Raw genomic sequence first — 17,889 nt, 5'->3', positions numbered from 1 at the left:
CATTGCGAATGCACCGTTCCCGGAGGTACTGCAATACCGGGCCGATGCATGGAGTGGTCAGAAATTTCTGGCCGTGAAGCAGACGCTGTTGATATTGGGGTTTTGAAGGGTTATTTATCTATCTTCGTTATTCATTATTCATTATCCGTTATCGGTCAGTTCATAATACGCTACAAAGCCTAGGAGCCGGGACACTTACTCTCAGCCAAAAGGCCAAGCTAAGGTCCTAGCCCTAAAGCCTTGTTGCGATCATTGCGAATGCACCGTTCCCGGAGGTACTGCAATACCGGGCCGATGCGTGGAGTGGACAGAGCAAGCTCTTATTCCATCTCCGGAATGCAAAAATCACAGCTAAAAGGCCAAGCTAAGGAACTAGCATCAAAGCCAAAAGGCCAAGCTAAGGACCTGGCATCAAGGTTAAAGCTGATTTAAAAGCTTCTACTTGTGTGGGGGGGTTTTTAAGGGTTATTGTTCTATCTTCGTTATTCATTATCCATTATCCGTTATCGGTCAGTTCATAATACGCTACAAAGCCTAGGAGCCAGGACACTTACTCTCAGCCAAAAGGCCAAGCTAAGGTCCTAGCCCTAAAGCCTTGCTGCGATCGTTGCGAATGCACCGTTCCCGGAGGTACTGCAATACCGGGCCGATGCGTGGAGTGGACAGAGGAAGCTCTGGAATTATTGGCCCTGAAAAACCCATATTGGTTGATCCCTAAAATAAATGATGCATAAAAAGGCATTATGTTTTATTACCACACTATTTTTAGTCAAGGTACTAGATATATTAGAAAAATGAAAAAACACTTTTTTTTTCAGCTCAAACTGAGCATTGTAAGTGACCAACGATTTGAATACGCATGGTCATTCATTTATTAAAATCTTTCAAGATGACTGAATTACTTCCCACAAAGCTTTGCTCTGCATTCAGTTCAGAATCTCGTATGCTTGGTAAAGATTTAGCAAGTCGGCGACACAATACGGATCAGTTTAACGAGTGGCAATATTCTCGCAACCTGGCCAAATAATAACATCAACAATTTGGAACTGTGATTAAAAACAGTGAGATTATTAGATTTATAAAAATATGTATTTTCGTGTGTCGTCTGTGAAAAGAATCTGGCACGCTAACCACTGCCATCCGGGTTCAATCCCCTTCCAGATATACAAATACTGCACTTTTGTTAATTTTGTGCAATCGTAGCCCTTACGGTGTTTTTAATACCATTTGTCTTCTAGCAGCCTTCTATCTATCTATCTATCTATCTATCTATGTGATCTAATTTTGACTGGACCGCGGCCTCAGTCATAAAATGAATTATATGCGGCCTACTAGTAATGTTGACCACAGTATAAAATACTGTAAATTTGTACAAAAAAAATAAATAAATTTGAATTCAACATTTCAACAGAATATGGCAGTACCCCGTTGGCCACCTTGCCCTTGGCTATCTGTAATAATTTTAGCCCACACAATTTCTTACTGTAAATTAAAAAAGGAAAGTTGACTGAGGGCTGCTGCTTCCAGGACAAGTGGCAATGGACTATTGTTTCCCTGAAATCCAAAACTAGTGCATCTGCCTAATTTTCCAAAAGACTGTAGCTGTTTTCAAAAAATATAATATCAGGAGGCACTGCTGGAAACGAACACTGCGAAAAGGTAAATGAAAGCTGTTTTAACAGGACAGAAGCGCTTCTTCACCATACCCTTCGAGTCAAATGAAAATGCTACAAAGGCGAGGTTGAGGTCTCGATGCTGATCGCCAAGCAATGCAAACCGTTTACAAAGGGTGAATTTATTAAAGACTGTCCAAAAAATGCAGAGCCGAATAGTCAGCCCTCAAAATTCTCAGATTACCAAATCTGGTCCGCTTTCGGAAAAAAATTTGGACACCCCTGCCTTATAGTCTAATGCGCCTTCTACATGGAAAAAAATATCACAAAAAACATTTTTCAGGGGGTGCGCCTTATAATCCGGAGCATTTTATAGTGCGGAAAGTAGTAGTGGTAGTTTTTCTTAACTTTTTTTGCCTGTTTCAGTTCCAGGACCATTCAGGCAACCAAGCAAATTCTCTGCACTTCTACCATGTCTTTTCCTACCCTTGCATTAGCCTCTGTTTTTTTTTCTCGTTTTCTCACCTGATGGCCTTATGTCGACCTCCGCAGCAACCGCATGCCAAACCCGCCCGGTGGCAAGCGTTCAGTGGCGGATACAGGCATAGGCAGGGTGCCACCAGAGACAATCCAAGCAAGGCTAACCAGCGCGTGCCCACTCTACCACTCTCGCCCCCGTCGCAGGAGCACGGATCCGAGAAGTCCCCTTCTGGGTCAGACATGCAATGGTAGAGCATCGTGTCCGCCAGCCACATGCAGCTGACCCGCCGGACGCAGCCCCGCATGGGGTCCGGAGCGTCCTGGCACCTGCCTCGCCTGTTGTCCGCCAACAGGAAGGCCTCGCCGCAGTGCTCACAGTGGGCCCTATCCAGACCGTCCTCCTTGAGGCCCTTCCGTCCATTGGCAGACAAGGAGGAGCTGGGCAAGAACGACCGAGGCTGGGTGGAGACCACGGCGAAACCCTGGCGGTAAGTTCCGCCCTGATGGCCCTTAACGGTACAGGGTCCGAGCCCAGGGTCCGAGTCTGAGGGCGCTAGAGGGTACGTGTAGTTGTGTTTTTGCGCCTCGGTTTTGGCGAACTGGACGTAGGATTCCGTGTCGTCAGCCGTGATAAATTTGTCGCGCATGACGGCATGGCGGTAATCCTCGTAACCGGTGAGCCAGGAGCGGTCCGGGGGCCGGGCATGGAAGCGTTCGCTGACGTGGTCACTCACTCGCTCCCAGTTGCGTTCCCGTGGGTTGATACGAACGATTTCCTCATCCTCCTGAAAGGTCACGTGAGGGAGCCTCGACAAAGGCTGTGGAAAGGGAACGCTTTAGTTTCTCAACTGTTTACAGCAGGGATCTCTATTAGGGCTGCAACTTACAATTAATTTAATTAATCAATTATTTCTCACGATTAATGGATAAATCAGATTTATTTTCAACATTTTAAATTTCCTCCTCTTTATTCAAATAATGACGTTCAAGACAGATAGAAATAGTGTACAAAACAACTTTAATATAATACAATAAAAAAATCCAAGTGTTTATCACTTGACTTGACAATAAACAAAAACATAAAATGTTATGCTATACAACTGCAAATATGTAAGATACTCTCCCTACCAAACTTTCCAAAAATCATATTACATTTGGACTTATCATACAAAAAAACTGTTCTTCTGTGGCACTTTCTGTTCCCTTGAAAATAGTTAACTTTGTTTCATGATGAAATAAAAACATTACAAAGTTGAAACTTTCATGCCATTTTTGTTTGTAATGATGCAATGTTTAATAATAAAAATAATTGTAAGATAACTTTATTTAATTTACAAAAACAGTTTTGCCTCCCTCTGTCGCACCAAAGCGGTACCACAACTCTCAGCGTTAGAACAGTTTGTGTGCGCTCTTATTTGCATTGGTTTACTTAGTGGCTCATAAATCATGTGATACAACAGATTGATAGTCTAATTACTTGTCAATGCTCTTAAAAAAATATTTTAATTAATCAGTTAGTTGATGCAGCTTTAGACCCTAACTTTAACGGGGACGGACGGGTAAGTGGCAAAAGACTGGCTTCAGCGCTGTAGAGAAAAATTGTCCTGGTGCAGGGTTCTCCAACCTTTTTCAAGCTGAGGGTTACTTTTTTTTTACTAATCACCACACAGAGCACCCAATTAAATAAGTAAGACTATATACACTCAGTAAAAAGAAAGAAAGAAAATGGGAACGGAAATGGTGAAAAAAGTGAATGGGGAAAAAAATTGGTAAAATGAAGTAAATGGGAAAGGAAATTAGGAAAAAAAGAATGGGAAGGAAAGAAGAGAAAGAAAATAAAGAGGGTGAGAGAGAGAGGAAGGAAAGAAGAGTAAGGAAAACATGGAGAAAATAAAGAAAGGAAGGAAAGAGAGAAAGAGGGAGGGAGAAAAAGAGAAGTTAGTTTGAGGCAAAATAATAGTGCAAAGAAAGAGAGAAAAGACAGAGAGTGTGAGAGAGACAGAGAGTGAGAGAGACAGAGAGTGAGAGAGACAGAGAGTGAGAGAGACAGAGAGTGAGAGAGTGAGAGAGACAGAGAGTGAGAGAGTGAGAGAGTGAGAGAGTGAGAGAGTGAGAGAGAGACAGACAGAGAGAGACAGACAGAGAGAGAGAGAGAGACAGACAGAGAGAGACAGACAGAGAGAGACAGACAGAGAGAGAGAGACAGAGACAGAGACAGAGACAGAGACAGAGAGACAGAGAGACAGAGACAGAGACAGAGAGACAGAGAGACAGAGAGACAGAGAGACAGAGAGACAGAGAGACAGAGAGACAGAGAGAGAGAGAGAGAGAGAGAGAGAAACAAAAAAATGATTTTACGAGAAATTCACATTGACTCAGCACTGGAGAGCTATTTTCACAGCAAGTCCGTGCACACCTCAGCTGTCCTAAGAGTGTGTCTACCCTAAGGCAGGTAGAAGTTCTTCATTTCCAACATAAATCTGTAGTTTGTCCTACTAAGGATGGAACCCAATTCTGACCTGTTCCAGTATGTAGTTGTCAGAGAGACTGTACATTTCGTGGAGGTTGTGACGGTATCCCAGCATGCACCTATGCCTCCGCGGAAGAGGCGAGGACTCGAGCGGTGGTAGGCAGCTCTCCAGCTTCTGGCAGGAGGAGTTTGATGAGCTGTCGGTAGCATTCTAAAAGGGATAAGGAGAACAAACAGGGTTTATATGGGTGCTTAAAATCCTTGAATTTCAATTTTCTGGCTTCAGGAAATGATTGAATTTTGGGAGAAGTGCTTGAAAATGCTTGAAATTATTTCCATTGTTGTCTTTATGGCAGTCTGACTCGATAGACCACACTTTGAAGATGGTGGCTCCAGTCCTCATTTTTGAGTTAACATGTGAAGCATTACTGTCCCCTACTATCGCATCCAAGAGGACGGGTTTTTCAGACTAGTTATGGGAATTCCGATTCTTTTAATGAGAAGAGCCAGCGCTTTTGGCTCCGAAACAGCTCGTCAATTTTTTTTGGGGTGTGATGTAAAATAAAATCAAAACAAACTAATCTGTTAAGCACTTTACAGGCAACAAATTGGGACTCAAAGTGCTGTAGGAAAACATTCCACATACAACAAGACAGTAAAATCCCTCCTTTGGGCTTTAAATACATACAGTACTTTTTTAAATTTGTATTCCGTGTTGAACTCCATAATTACCCAACACATATAGAGCGTTTTCCGTGTTCATAAACAAGACAATACAAAATTTACAAAATAAATAGTTTTTTGGCTTTGGATTTCTTCCTTTATAGGTATTTGAAAAATGGAAAACTTTCCCTTTAAAGTATTGGAAAAGTGCTTGGATTTGCCATGAAAAAAAGTGTATCAACCCTGATGCGTTTGAGAACATCTTTGTTGTTGGATTCAACAAAAAAGGGAGGATAATAAAGGTGCTTATTCGCCGGGAAGAGGACAATGCGATTTGACAAACAAAAACAGGAAGGCGCAGCTCTGAATCACTATAAACAGGAAAGCCAAGCTTTGTTTTTTAGTCCTCTACTTCCTCGTTTGGGAATGGGGCAAACTTTTGTATGCATCTGCCTGAAACGGAAGTATCAAACCAAGCAGGTAGTTCTGCATCGCTGTACAGACTGATGCACAACACATTTGGAGGAGTTTCCATGGCAATTGAGTCGAATGCCTATCTAAATTGTATTTCTGTAAACAGAATAATATAATACTATAGGGTTTGTAATCTTTTTTTCATGGCCAAATTCAAGCACTTTCAAGGCCATTTTTCCAGTATCTTTAAAGGAAGAAATTCAGCACCGATCAAAAAAACGTTTTTTTTTTGTTCTTGGTCCTGATAACTAATATCAAGTCGCTAGCTTGCTATTAGCACCTTGTTTGTGCTGTTCCTATAAATGGAATGCAAGCTTCAGCTTCAGCATACTCCCTTTGGGCAAATGGTTGTGTATATGTATTATAAGGAACCCATTATGTTAAGTTTTTCTTCAAAACTTCAATGAAAAAAAACGTATACAAAACTTAATCCCTTAGGCAATTTTGTGTACAGCCCGATTTATCTGTGATTCAGCAGCCGAAATAGGTCTGGTTTATACACTTTTCATGGCCAAATTCAAGCACTTTCAATGTTTTTTTAAACATTTTTTTCCAGTACCTTCAAAGGAAGAAATCCAACGCCAATTGAAAAGCATTTTTATTGGCTAAAATAAAGTTGCTCTCTTGCTGCACATAATTTGTGTTATTTTGAGCTTTTCCTATCTATAATCTTTTAGTCTCAATAGGCTTCTATAAACTGACATTAATTCTGCTATTCTGCTTCAACAATGCATGCACAGCTTTAATACATCACATTTGTTTACAAACACAGCAAACGCTCTATAGGGTATTGGGTAGTAATGAAGTTCAATACAAAAGACAAATAAAGAAAGTAATATATGAATACAAAGCAGCAATTGTACAACAAATGGCAAGCAGCCAAAAGGAGGCGAACTGGCAAAAGTAACACACAGAGAGCGAACATTGGCTGAACCAGCCGGCACCTGGGCGGCTAGCCGACTACAATAGAGGACGAAACAGGACCTATCGGCGGAAAAAACAGGAGGCTGGCTGAGTGAAAACATACAGAAAGCAGCCAGGATAACTGGGAGCCACGGCAGCAACAAACACAAACCCGGCCGGGAGAAAGAAAACAATGAGCATGGCAGGCTGTCCAGCTAGACGACTACTAAGGGGGCTAACCCAGACCAAACTGGAAGCCTTCGAGAGCCTGCATGCACGGAGCGCTATCTCAACCATATTATATTAATTGCGAGATAAGCCACCACCCCCGCCCCCAAAAAAAGAAGTCACAATCACATACCTAAATTGAAGCAAAGACACAAAAGGAATGCACGTTGTACATGATGGCAGGTAAACTTATCCGTTGATGATCAACTCAAAAAAAGAGTCAGAAGTCCCACAGCGACATGGTAACCAAAGTTCCAATAACTCCAATGTGAAATGAGCGCTATGCCTTCGCTGATCACTAGCTGCTGCTGGACCTTAGTGCTGCTTTTGACACAGTGGACCATAATATCTTACTAGAACGGTTGGAAAAATGAATTGGTCTCTCAGGAAACCTCCTCTTATGGTTCAGATCCTACCTCTCAGATAGGACGCACTGTGTTAAATATGGCAAAATGACATCTGAGCCCTCTAGTGTTACCTGTGGTGTTCCGCAGGGTTCAGTGCTTGGCCCCATTCTCTTCAGCATTTAGATGCTTCCATTAGGTGATATTATTCGCAAGTATAATATCAGTTTCCATTGCTACGCAGATGACACTCAACTATATCTCCCGATGGAGGAATCTGCCACACTAAACTGCAAATTTGGAGGCCTGCCTCACTGAGATAAAAGAGTGGATGTCACTCAATTTCTTGCGTCTTAACTCTGAAAAGACCGAAATGTTAGTTATTGGTCCATCTAAATGCCCCGACTTATTCTCTAAAACTGCTGTGAACATTGACAAATGTCACATCACACAGAATGACTCACTTAAAAATTTAGGTGTCACATTTGACCCAGATCTGTCCTTTCAAACACATGGAAGAAAGTGGTTCTAGTAATTTTCTTCACATCTTCGTAACATTGCTAAAATATGTCCTATACTGTCTCAGTCGGATGCGGAGATTATAATTCATGCATTTGTTACCTCCCGTCTCGATTACTGTAATGCACTACTCTCCGGTCTTCCGATGACCAGACTCAAGAGTCTTCAGCTGGTACAAAATGCCGCAGCGAGGCTTTTAACTAGGACAAAAAAGTCCGATCACATCACCCCAATTTTGGCTAACCTGCATTGGCTCCCTGTTAGCCTAAGATGTGATTTCAAGGTTCTCTTATTATTATACAAAATCATACATGGACTTTCCCCCTCATATCTTTCAGATCTAATTTCCCCCTATGTTCTGGCCGAAAGCCTTCGTTCTGAGAGCGCCGGTCTTCTGGTGATCCCAAGAGCCAAGAAGTGTTACGCTGGTTTTAGAGCGTTCTCCATCCGGGCACCGGTGTTGTGGAATGCTCTTCCCCCTGAGATCCGATTGGCAACCTCAGTAGAAATGTTTTAATCTAAGCTTAAAACTCACTTCTACTCTATAGCATATGAATGACCTAAACTGCTCATGTGTAATAACCTGTGAAGCCCTTTGAGACTCTTTGTGATTAAGGGCTATACAAATAAAAATTACTTGACTTGACTATTGTTATTTTATGGTCCCTTTTAGCAAATTTCCATATTCCAATTTCCATTATTGGCGATCCCGACCTTAAAACGGATTAATGTCGTATCATGAAGGTATACTGTACTCTCATGCCTTATTAGCGGTAAGTATAGTAGTATCTTTGATTTAGGGGTCTCCAAACTTTTTCTATCCAAGAGACACCTTTTGTTACTAATTAGCGCCAAGTGAACTATAAAGTGTAGGAATTATTGATAACATACTCAAAAGGACAATCAATAAAAGGGGTTATCTCAAAATTGTATAAAGCTCTGCAAATGGATCTCAGTAATGATGTGATGGAGGTTAAGGGAAAAAAGGGGAACTAAAAGCTAATTTAGTGATGAAAGACGACGATTGGGAGAAAACTTTGAAAGAGGGACACAAAACAACCAGCAGTCCGACATGGAGGGAGTTTGAATGAAAAGTAAAAATGCATTACTTTATACTGCCTCTATCACTTCAAAATATAAGAATACATTTATGTTGGCGGAACAGTGGGAGGGTGGGGGATTTCACACATATTTTGTGGAATTTGCCTTGTGATACTAAATCTCTGGAGAAGTATTCAGACAGACATAAAATTAATTGTTGGTGTGGAGTTCCGGTTGGACCCAGTGACCTATGTTTTGGGAATTTTGCCATCAGAGTTATTGACTGGTCAAGGGTTATGCTTCTGGTAGCTAAGAAAATAATCAGTTTCTTGGTTGAAACCACAACCTCCTGATATCCAGTTTCCTCAGGTGTGCCCCAGGGCTCTGTCCTGGGGCCCCCTTTTTATAACCTACCTTACCTTTTCCCCCTAGGCCATATATCTTCCATATCTTCAGGATATTCAATATTTCCTTCCACTGCTTTGCGGATGACACCCAGCTTTACCTTTCCTGCAAACCCAACTCGATAGTCTCACCACCTGATCTCAACTCTTGCCTTTCTGAAATAAAATCACGGTTCACCGTCAACTTCCTAAAACTGAACAGCAATTAAACCGAACTACTTCTCATTAGCACAAAATCCACCCATGCTAAAGTTGACCCCTCTCTTTCCGTTGACAATTCCTCCAAGTTATTACCAGGTTAATTTTTAAAAACAGGGTCAAATAGACTCAGTCAACCATTAAAAAAATAGTTAATTTTTAAAAACAGGGTCAAATAGACTCAGTCAACCATTAAAAAAATAATTTTACTAGAAAAACACAATATACCTGCACTGGTGAGCTATTTTCAGAACAGGTCCATGGGCATCTCAACTGTCCTAAGGGGGCACTTTGGAGACCACTGTTCTATAGGCTAGAAAGAGGAAGTAATATTCTGCTCGATAAGAATCCAATATAGTTCAGCATTGTTTTCATATTCAACAAGTTTACAGATTTCAAAAAAAATAATAGTTAATGTTGGGCAACGACAATCCACCTCCACTCCACCAGGGGGACAATTTACAGTATCTATTTGATTTTGTGGTTTCTTCCCATCCCACAAGTAATGTTTTATCATATTAGTGAAACAATATTTTATTTAGAATGCATATATGTATCATTATGTAAATTATATGTGTACGTTGTAATTAGAAACTGTAACCTAGAATTCAAAACCAAATCTTTAATTATACTTTTTGGCTATTTTCAGAACAGGTGCCGCCTAAGGAGAGTTGAGGTGCCTGCGGGCACCATGTTGGAGACCTCTGCTTTAAATGAATATTGCTTGCCTTACACATGTTTTAGTGCCGGTTGTCATTTTCACCATCACATGGACAAACTGTTCACTTCTAGTGTTTTGATCAAGTCCATGTGGCACAATGTGTGCCCCGAACTAAATTAATTATTTGCCAGATTTCTATGACCAAACTGTGTGTGTGCGCGCATGAGGTGGTGCACATTATATTCCAGACGAGGCCCTGAACTGCACTCACGAACACTGCCCCGCTGAGAACCCAACCAACCAAGCCCCTTCTTTGCTTTCTCATAAAGCCCTCACAGAGCAGCCGGCCAAAATAACAAAACGTACAGCCTGAACTCTGGCCTGCAATGCTGCAACTAATTCAAAACAGAATAGGAGCACTTAGACTGCCAGCATGTTTAAGATTTTTTTCTGAATGGCTTTTCCCCAATTTCCATATCTTCCTAACTTCCAAATTAGTTTCCTGGATTTTAGGTTGTACCCACGTGATCAACATTAAAACCCTTCTTTACATCCAGCACCCATTTAGAGGGTTTGTACAACTTTTGCACGGCCAAATTAAAACCCTGTTCAAACACTTTCAAGATCAATTTTTAAAATTTTCCAGTACCTTCAAAGGAAGAAATCCAGCACCGATCAACAAACATTTTTTTTGTTTGCTAAAATAAAGTAGCTATTTTGCTGCTCGCATTTACTTTGTGCTATTTTGCGCTGTACTTATTTAAGATCTACCATCTTTTTGTGTCAATGGCTACTATTAACTCACATGAATTCTGCCATTCTGCTCCAACAATGCAAGGACAGCGTCAATATGACACGCTCTAATTGGTAGGTAATAATTGAGTTCAATACTGGCGTAGCAAATATGGGTTGTAAATAAATTATTCCAACCAAAAATGTATTTGTAAGAGTTTGTTCTTCTCAAAACTCGACTCGCCTTTTTGCAGCACCACATATGTTTTTAGATCATTATGTCAGGAAAACGGATGAATAACCTTGTCGAGTTACTCTGGAGGATGGCTACACACACTTTTGGTGAATTATTTTTAGTTCAATATACTTTAATCAAGACATACACACTCTTGGATTTATGGACTTTTCTTTTACTAATCATCTACTGAAGAAGCTTGAATAGAACACAAAACAAGAATAAGAAAAAAAAAGAAAGACAACTAAAAGTTGAAAACTTAAATTGACAATTTTAGGATAGACAACAATAAAATTAAAATAGTATAAATCAAATAAATAAATTAAGCACATGTAGAACCAAGTAGTAGCTATATATACATATACACATATACATACATATACACATGATCATATACACGTGTACATATACACACACACATAAGTACATACACACACACATAAGTACGTACACATACACACACATAAGTACATACACCTATACAGTAACCCCTCGGTTATCGCGGTTAATGGGGACCAAAACCACCAACACACACCCATCCCTTGGAACGTGTCCAAACATCCCACTATCCTTTTACAACACCTCTCCACTCATTCCTATCACCAACAAGAGCTCTACATTCCACCAGATTCAGACCTTTTTCCTGCAGTGCACTCATAACACCATCCATCCACGTCAATCGCGGCCTTCCTCTTGGTCTCCTTCCATTTACTTCTGCTCTGGAAATCCTCTTCAACATTTGCTCCTCATCCATCCTCTCCATGTGTCCAAACCAACCGAGTACTCTCTTATCCACACGCTTGCTCAGTTCCAGTACTACTCGAGTTCTGTCTCTCACAATTTCATTTCTCAGTATATCCAATCTTGTCACTCCTAACATACTCCTCAATCACTTCACCTCAAAAACATTTTATTTCCTTCTCAAATCTGCATTCAGGCTCCAACTCTCTGCACCATACAACACAGTCGGCACAATCACACTCTCATGCAGTCCCCTCCTAACATCCATACTCATACTCTTGTTGCTCATCACTCTCCTCAGAGCACCCAAAACCTTGCTTCCCTTATTCATCCATGCAATACTTCGCACTCCATTCCACCAACTGCAGCCAAATCACAACCCAAGTACTTAAAGCTTTTAACTTCTTCCAGCACCTGTCCATGCAAACTTATTTCGAACGCCATGCCCACTCCATCATGTGAACACTTCATCACCTTACTCTTCCCAACATTCACACATCACTTAGGCCTATCACATATTCTTCCAAACTCCATTACCAACCTGTGTCATTTGCAAACAACAACTGACTTACCTGCCACACCGTTACACTGTTATCGATCATCTCTACACCTCTGCCAAATACTCTTGCATTCACCTCTCTCACCACGCCCTCCATGTACACATTAAACAGCCATGGTGACATCACACACCTCTGTCTCACACCAGTCAACACAGGGAACTACTCACTTGTCTCACTCCCTAGTCTTACACATGCTCTGCTCTTCACATAAAAACTCTTCAATGCTTCCAACAACTTTCCACCAACTCCATACATTACCATCACTTGCCACAACGCCTCTCTATCAACTCTGTCATATGCCTTTTCGAAGTCCATGAAAGCCAATAAACATCCTTACCTTTTGCAAAATATTTCTCACACACCTGTCATACTGCAAACACCTGATCCTCTTTCTTTCCTGAAATCACTCTGCTCCTCCATCAGCACCTTATTCGTTCTTCCTCTCACTCTCTTAATCAAGACTCTTCCAAACAGCTTACCCGGCACAGAAAACAAACTAGTACCTCTTACATTGCAACATTCATACTTATCACCTTTACCCTTATCTATGGCACCACACATGCACTACACCAATCAACAGGAACCACACCAGTTAAAAAGCATACATTAAACAAGCGTACTAACCAGACAATCATAGCTGTGCCAACTTTTTTCAAGCATTGAGCAGTACAACAATCCAACCCAGGCTGTCGCCCCTTTAATTTCTTTCCCTGCTTCTTGCACCTCCCATGTTTCCACAGGCTTCACATTTAAATCACCCAACACTGGCATTCTCTCCATACCATTGACCGCCTCGACTCTCACTTCTCTCCCATCCTCCACATTTAGCAACTCCTCAAAATAGTATGCCCATCTCATCCTGACTGCACTACCGCTAACCAGCAATCTACCATCTTTATCTTTCACTTTTTTCTTCCTTTCCAGACTCGCTCTTTCTTACTCTTTTCATTTTTCCAGAACACTTTTCTCCTTTTCACAAAGTTCACTCCTATCTTTCGACACCATGCATCATTTGCTTTTCTTTTCGCTGCTTCCACTGCCGCTTTTACCAACTTTTTCTTCACTTTATACCTTTCATACGCATTACCACTCTTATCTTGCAGCCACTCCTCAAAGGCACGTCTCTTTTCTGTCCCAGCCTCTGATACGTCATTATTCCACCATTTACTTCCTTTTCTTATACCTCGACCAACTTTTCTCATTTTACACACTTCTTTTGCACTCAACACTGTCTCTTTAAACCACTTCCATTCCATTTCCACACTATCCACTTCTCTTCTACTAATCCATTCATACTCTTCCCCTATCCTCTCTTTAAACTCTTTCCTTTTCTGCCTTATTCAACTCTGACATTTTCACCTCTTCCCTCACACTCTTCTTATAACTCGCCCTATCTACTTAACATCCCTTTCCTTACCACCACATAATCCATCATTGCTCTGTCCACTGGCCCATATAGGGTTACTTTAACTTGATTACTTTCATTTACTTTTGGATCACTCCAATACCAAATATGTTAACAAAAGACAAAATAAACTAAATATGAATAAAATTACCGTATTTTCCGCACTATAAGGCGCACATAAAATCTGATTTTTTTTTTAAAAAGCTGACTATTCTCCGTATAATCCGGTGCGCCTTATATATGGATCAATATTGAATAACAAGGTCTCGCAATTTACGGTAAGCAACCACCGACTCCATTTTTTGCGTAGAAGAAGAAGTGAAGCTGTGCATACTGGGAAATATTAAACAACGATTCTCTTTTATTTGTGCGTTTGTATAAAGACCCTGAAATGGCTCCTATTAAGAGACACGCTTACAACGCAGAGTTTAAACTCAAGGCGATCAGTCACGCAGTAGAACACGGGAATAGAGCAGCAGCGAGAGAGTTCAACATTAATGAATCGATGGCCAAGTAAGGAAGAATAAACAAAGTTTCCATGGCAATAAAAGCAAGATGGCCACAGTTATAGGTCACACTTGAACAGTGGGTTGTTGAACAAAGAGCAGTAAGTAGAAGTGTCAGTACAATAACTATTCGAATGAAGGCAACAGCGCTGGCACGGGAACTTAACATTTAAGAATTCAGAGGTGGTCCTACTTGGTGTGTGTTTACGTTGTAGCGGGCAGAGACTGGAGTCGTAGGCGGAGTGTCAAACAAAGATGCCAACGAAAGGTGCTTTAATGACATTTAAACTTGCAATCGAAACTTACAAAACAAACCAAAACACGAGAGTGGCTCGAGCCGGCAGAATTAAGAGTCCCCCTAGGAACTCGCTAACTGAACAATGATTCCATGGGTGAATTATGTAAAACCCACTACAACGTTTTACATTTTACAGTTATTATGTTATTGTTTTACTGTTATTGTTTTGCACTTGTTGTTTTTGCACATTACGAGTGTCACTATATTGCGATTGCACTAACGTTCAATTTACCATAACGGTATCAGACGTTTTTTTGCGTGTTGACAAAATGGAGGAAAAGTAAAATGTTATGCCTTGCTGTTGTTCAAAGATGTTAAAGATGTGTCACGAAAATGCTTTACCTCAGAGAAAATAATAAAACGGCTGTTTATTCATTTTGGGAGTGAATGGAGTTGTGGAAAGCTTGTTTGTTATCTATTACAGACTCAGAGACAGTTTCTTCCCCACAGCCATTACCACCCTAAACAGACACCGCACAAACAACTGAAAACTGTTGCAAAAAAAATAAAAAATAAAAAATACCTCACACGTATGTAAAATGGTACTCACGTACATGCTGTCTGCACTATGTTTGTTCACTGCTCAACAGACACCGCACAAAAACTGAAAACTCGTGCCAACACTACCTCATACGAAAATAATGTTACTCAAGTCTTGTTCTTGCACATGTCGACTGCACTACGTTTAATGCTCAAATTGCACAATGTCTGACCATTTCCTTTTTTTGCACTATGATGTCTATGCTTGCACCAATGTATATGCGGACTATTTTTGCACCATGATGACTTTGCACCAAATGCAATATTGCACAACCGTTACGATACAACGTTATCACGACAACCTTGTATGTAACATCCCACATGCTGACATTGTTGTGTAAATACCATGTAAATTATAACTATAGCCTTATTCCCCTTGTTTATAACATTATCTTCTCTGTTCCTTTATCTTCTTGCTCATACCCTCACTATGTGTAAAACTGGAGTGTCATGCCCAATTTCGTTGTCACAATATGTTAGCCCATTTGTAACAATGACAATAAAGGTATATTCTATTCTATTCTATTCTATTAATAAAGTTTGTCAGACCTATCTGACTGTTTTGTTGTCAATCCCTTTAGAGCGGCACCATCTAACGGTCGCATAACGTAACTACATCCTCTACTGTAGCCAAGTCAAGTTAAGTCACATTTATTTGTGACGCCCTTAATCACAAAAATGTCTCGAAGGACTGCACAGGATTACAATTACAAAATTGCACAATTACCTGATCTTAAACCAGCATGCACTTATAGCGCCTTGTAATGGGGTGCGCCTTATGTATGGAAAAAGTTTAAAAATATATCATTCATTGAAGGTGCGCCTTATAACACGGTGCGCCTTATAGTGCGGAAAATACGGTACTAAATTTTGTGCAGGCTTGGGGAGTAACAGAATACATGGAACAGCAAAAATGATGTTGGCAAGCTGTTTGGATTTATTTTCATTTGGTTTCTGTCGCATTTTATGTTAGTTTTGCCGGAGATCAAAGAGATCAAAGCCAGGGGAGAAAGCTTATCAGTCATAATTTTATTCATATTTAGTTTCTTTTGTCTTTTATTAGCATATTTGGTATTGGAGTAATCCAAAAGTAATTGAAAGTAATCAAGTTAAAGTAACCCTACCCAAGCCTGTATATATATATATATATATATATATATATATATATATATATATGGGCAGCACGGCGGCGCAGTGGTTAGCGCTTGTGCGGCACAGTTCATGTCATGGGAACCTGTCGTGGGTTCAAATCCAGCTCCAGACTTCCTGTGCGGAGTTTGTATGTTCTCCGGGCACTCCGGTTTCCTCCCACGTTCCAAAAACATGCATTTCAGGTGAATTGGCCGGTCCAAATTGTCCCTAGGTGTGAATGAGCGAATGAGTTGTCTGTCCCTGTGTGCCCTGCAATTGGCTGGCAACCAGTTCAGGGTGTCCCCTGCCCACTGCCCGGTGATGGCTGGGATGGGCTCCAGCCCCCCCGCGACCCTAATGAGGATAAGCGGTACGGCTGATGAGATGAGATATATATATATATATATATATATATGTCAGCACAGCAACGCAGTGGTTAGCGCGTGAGTGGCACAGTTTTGAGGTCATGTGGAGTTTCCATGTTTTTCCCGTCCTTGCATTCCAATAACATGCATGTCAGGTTACTTGGCCGGTCCAAATTGTCCCTAGGTGTGGATGAGCGAGTGAGTCGTCTGTCTCTGTGTGGCCTGCAACTGGCTGGCAACTAGTTCAGGGTGTCCCCTGCCCACTGCCTGAAGATAGCTGGGATGGGTTCCAGCACCCCGGCGACCCTACTGAGTATAAGCGGTGCAGATAATGGATGGACGTGTGTGTGTGTGTGCGTGTGTGTGAGAGACAGGCTAAATTTATTTGCACTGCGCATACAGCACAGTAAAAAAGCTTTCCTTTATACGCATTTAATGTAAAAATAATTTTTGAAACAGTAAGCTTGAATCAAAGATGCTGGATGGTTGAGGATAATAATACATTTTACTTCAAAGCAGCTTTCAGGACACCCAAGTTCGCTGTAAACCGAATATCAAATAACAATAAAACAAGAATAAAACATCAAGTAAATACCAGATAAAAACAAAGTAAAGTTAGAACTAGATTTTAGGAAACCTCCACATGTTTCCACAAGTTCGATGTTGAATTATTGAATGCAGCAATCTACGTTTGTTCAGGCAAAAAAGGAGACATATTGCAGCGGGTGTTTCGCACCAATTTTAAGGGAAACAAGCTTTTAATGTGAGGTTAGGGGTGCTTCTCCTCCTCTGTGTTTTCATAGTCTGTATTGCGACATTTTCGATCGGATTCATCCCAAACATAATTTTCCCCGCTGAAGTTGAATATGGTGACGTGACGTTGCTGCTACGTTTGATTGGTTAGACATGGGAGAGCCTGTAGGAGGTCTTCGTCATCAGACAGACGCATACTTGCGTGGAGGGCAATTATTAAGTAACGAAGTGACGACTTCAATGCGGCCTAATGTAGCGGAGTAAAAGAACATTTTTTTTTTAATTTACTCAAGTAAAAGTATCGGGATTTCAAAATACTCATAGTCGTACAAAATTTGCCAAAACGTACTCAAGTAAATGTAGCAGAGTAAATGTACTCTGTTACTACCCACTTCTGCTCCCACATTCCTAAATCAAGTATTTCAGGTGAATTAGTGACTCCAAATTGTCTCTAAGTATGAGAGTGAATGATTGTCTTCAGGTCCATTTGACAGGCAGGCAACCAGTTCAGGGTCTCCACTGCCCGAAGATAGTTGGGATGGGTTCCAGCAACCCGGCGACCCTACTGAGCATAAGCGATGCAGATAAAGGAATTAATTTTTTATTATTCTTGCTAATATATCAT

General features: G+C 40.9%; 1 protein-coding gene and 1 pseudogene across 6 annotated transcripts in view; both read right to left on the bottom strand.

Annotated features, from left to right (window-relative positions):
- spred2b (sprouty related EVH1 domain containing 2b) overlaps positions 1-17,889 on the bottom strand; it is a 161,519-nt gene that overhangs the window by 85,882 nt on the left and 57,748 nt on the right. For all 6 annotated transcript variants that reach the window (XR_015852432.1, XR_015852433.1, XM_088351194.1 and 3 more), the window contains exons 6-7: positions 4,613-4,774; positions 2,139-2,911 (exon numbers count right to left, since the gene is read on the bottom strand). Coding sequence is in view for 4 of the 6 variants with exons in the window: in XM_088351194.1 (XP_088207320.1) it covers positions 2,139-2,911; positions 4,613-4,774 (935 nt within the window). In the remaining 2 variants the exon portion in view is untranslated. The remainder of the gene's footprint in view (positions 1-2,138; positions 2,912-4,612; positions 4,775-17,889) is intronic.
- Positions 254-401, bottom strand: LOC148353465 (U2 spliceosomal RNA; annotated as a pseudogene).

Source organism: Urocampus carinirostris, chromosome 13, assembly GCF_059441175.1.
Source record: "Urocampus carinirostris isolate Australia breed hairy pipefish chromosome 13, RoL_Ucar_1.0, whole genome shotgun sequence".
NCBI classification, from domain to species: Eukaryota; Metazoa; Chordata; class Actinopteri; order Syngnathiformes; family Syngnathidae; genus Urocampus; species Urocampus carinirostris.
Note: the sequence above shows the minus strand (reverse complement) of the source record. Positions and strands in the feature narration are given on the sequence as shown.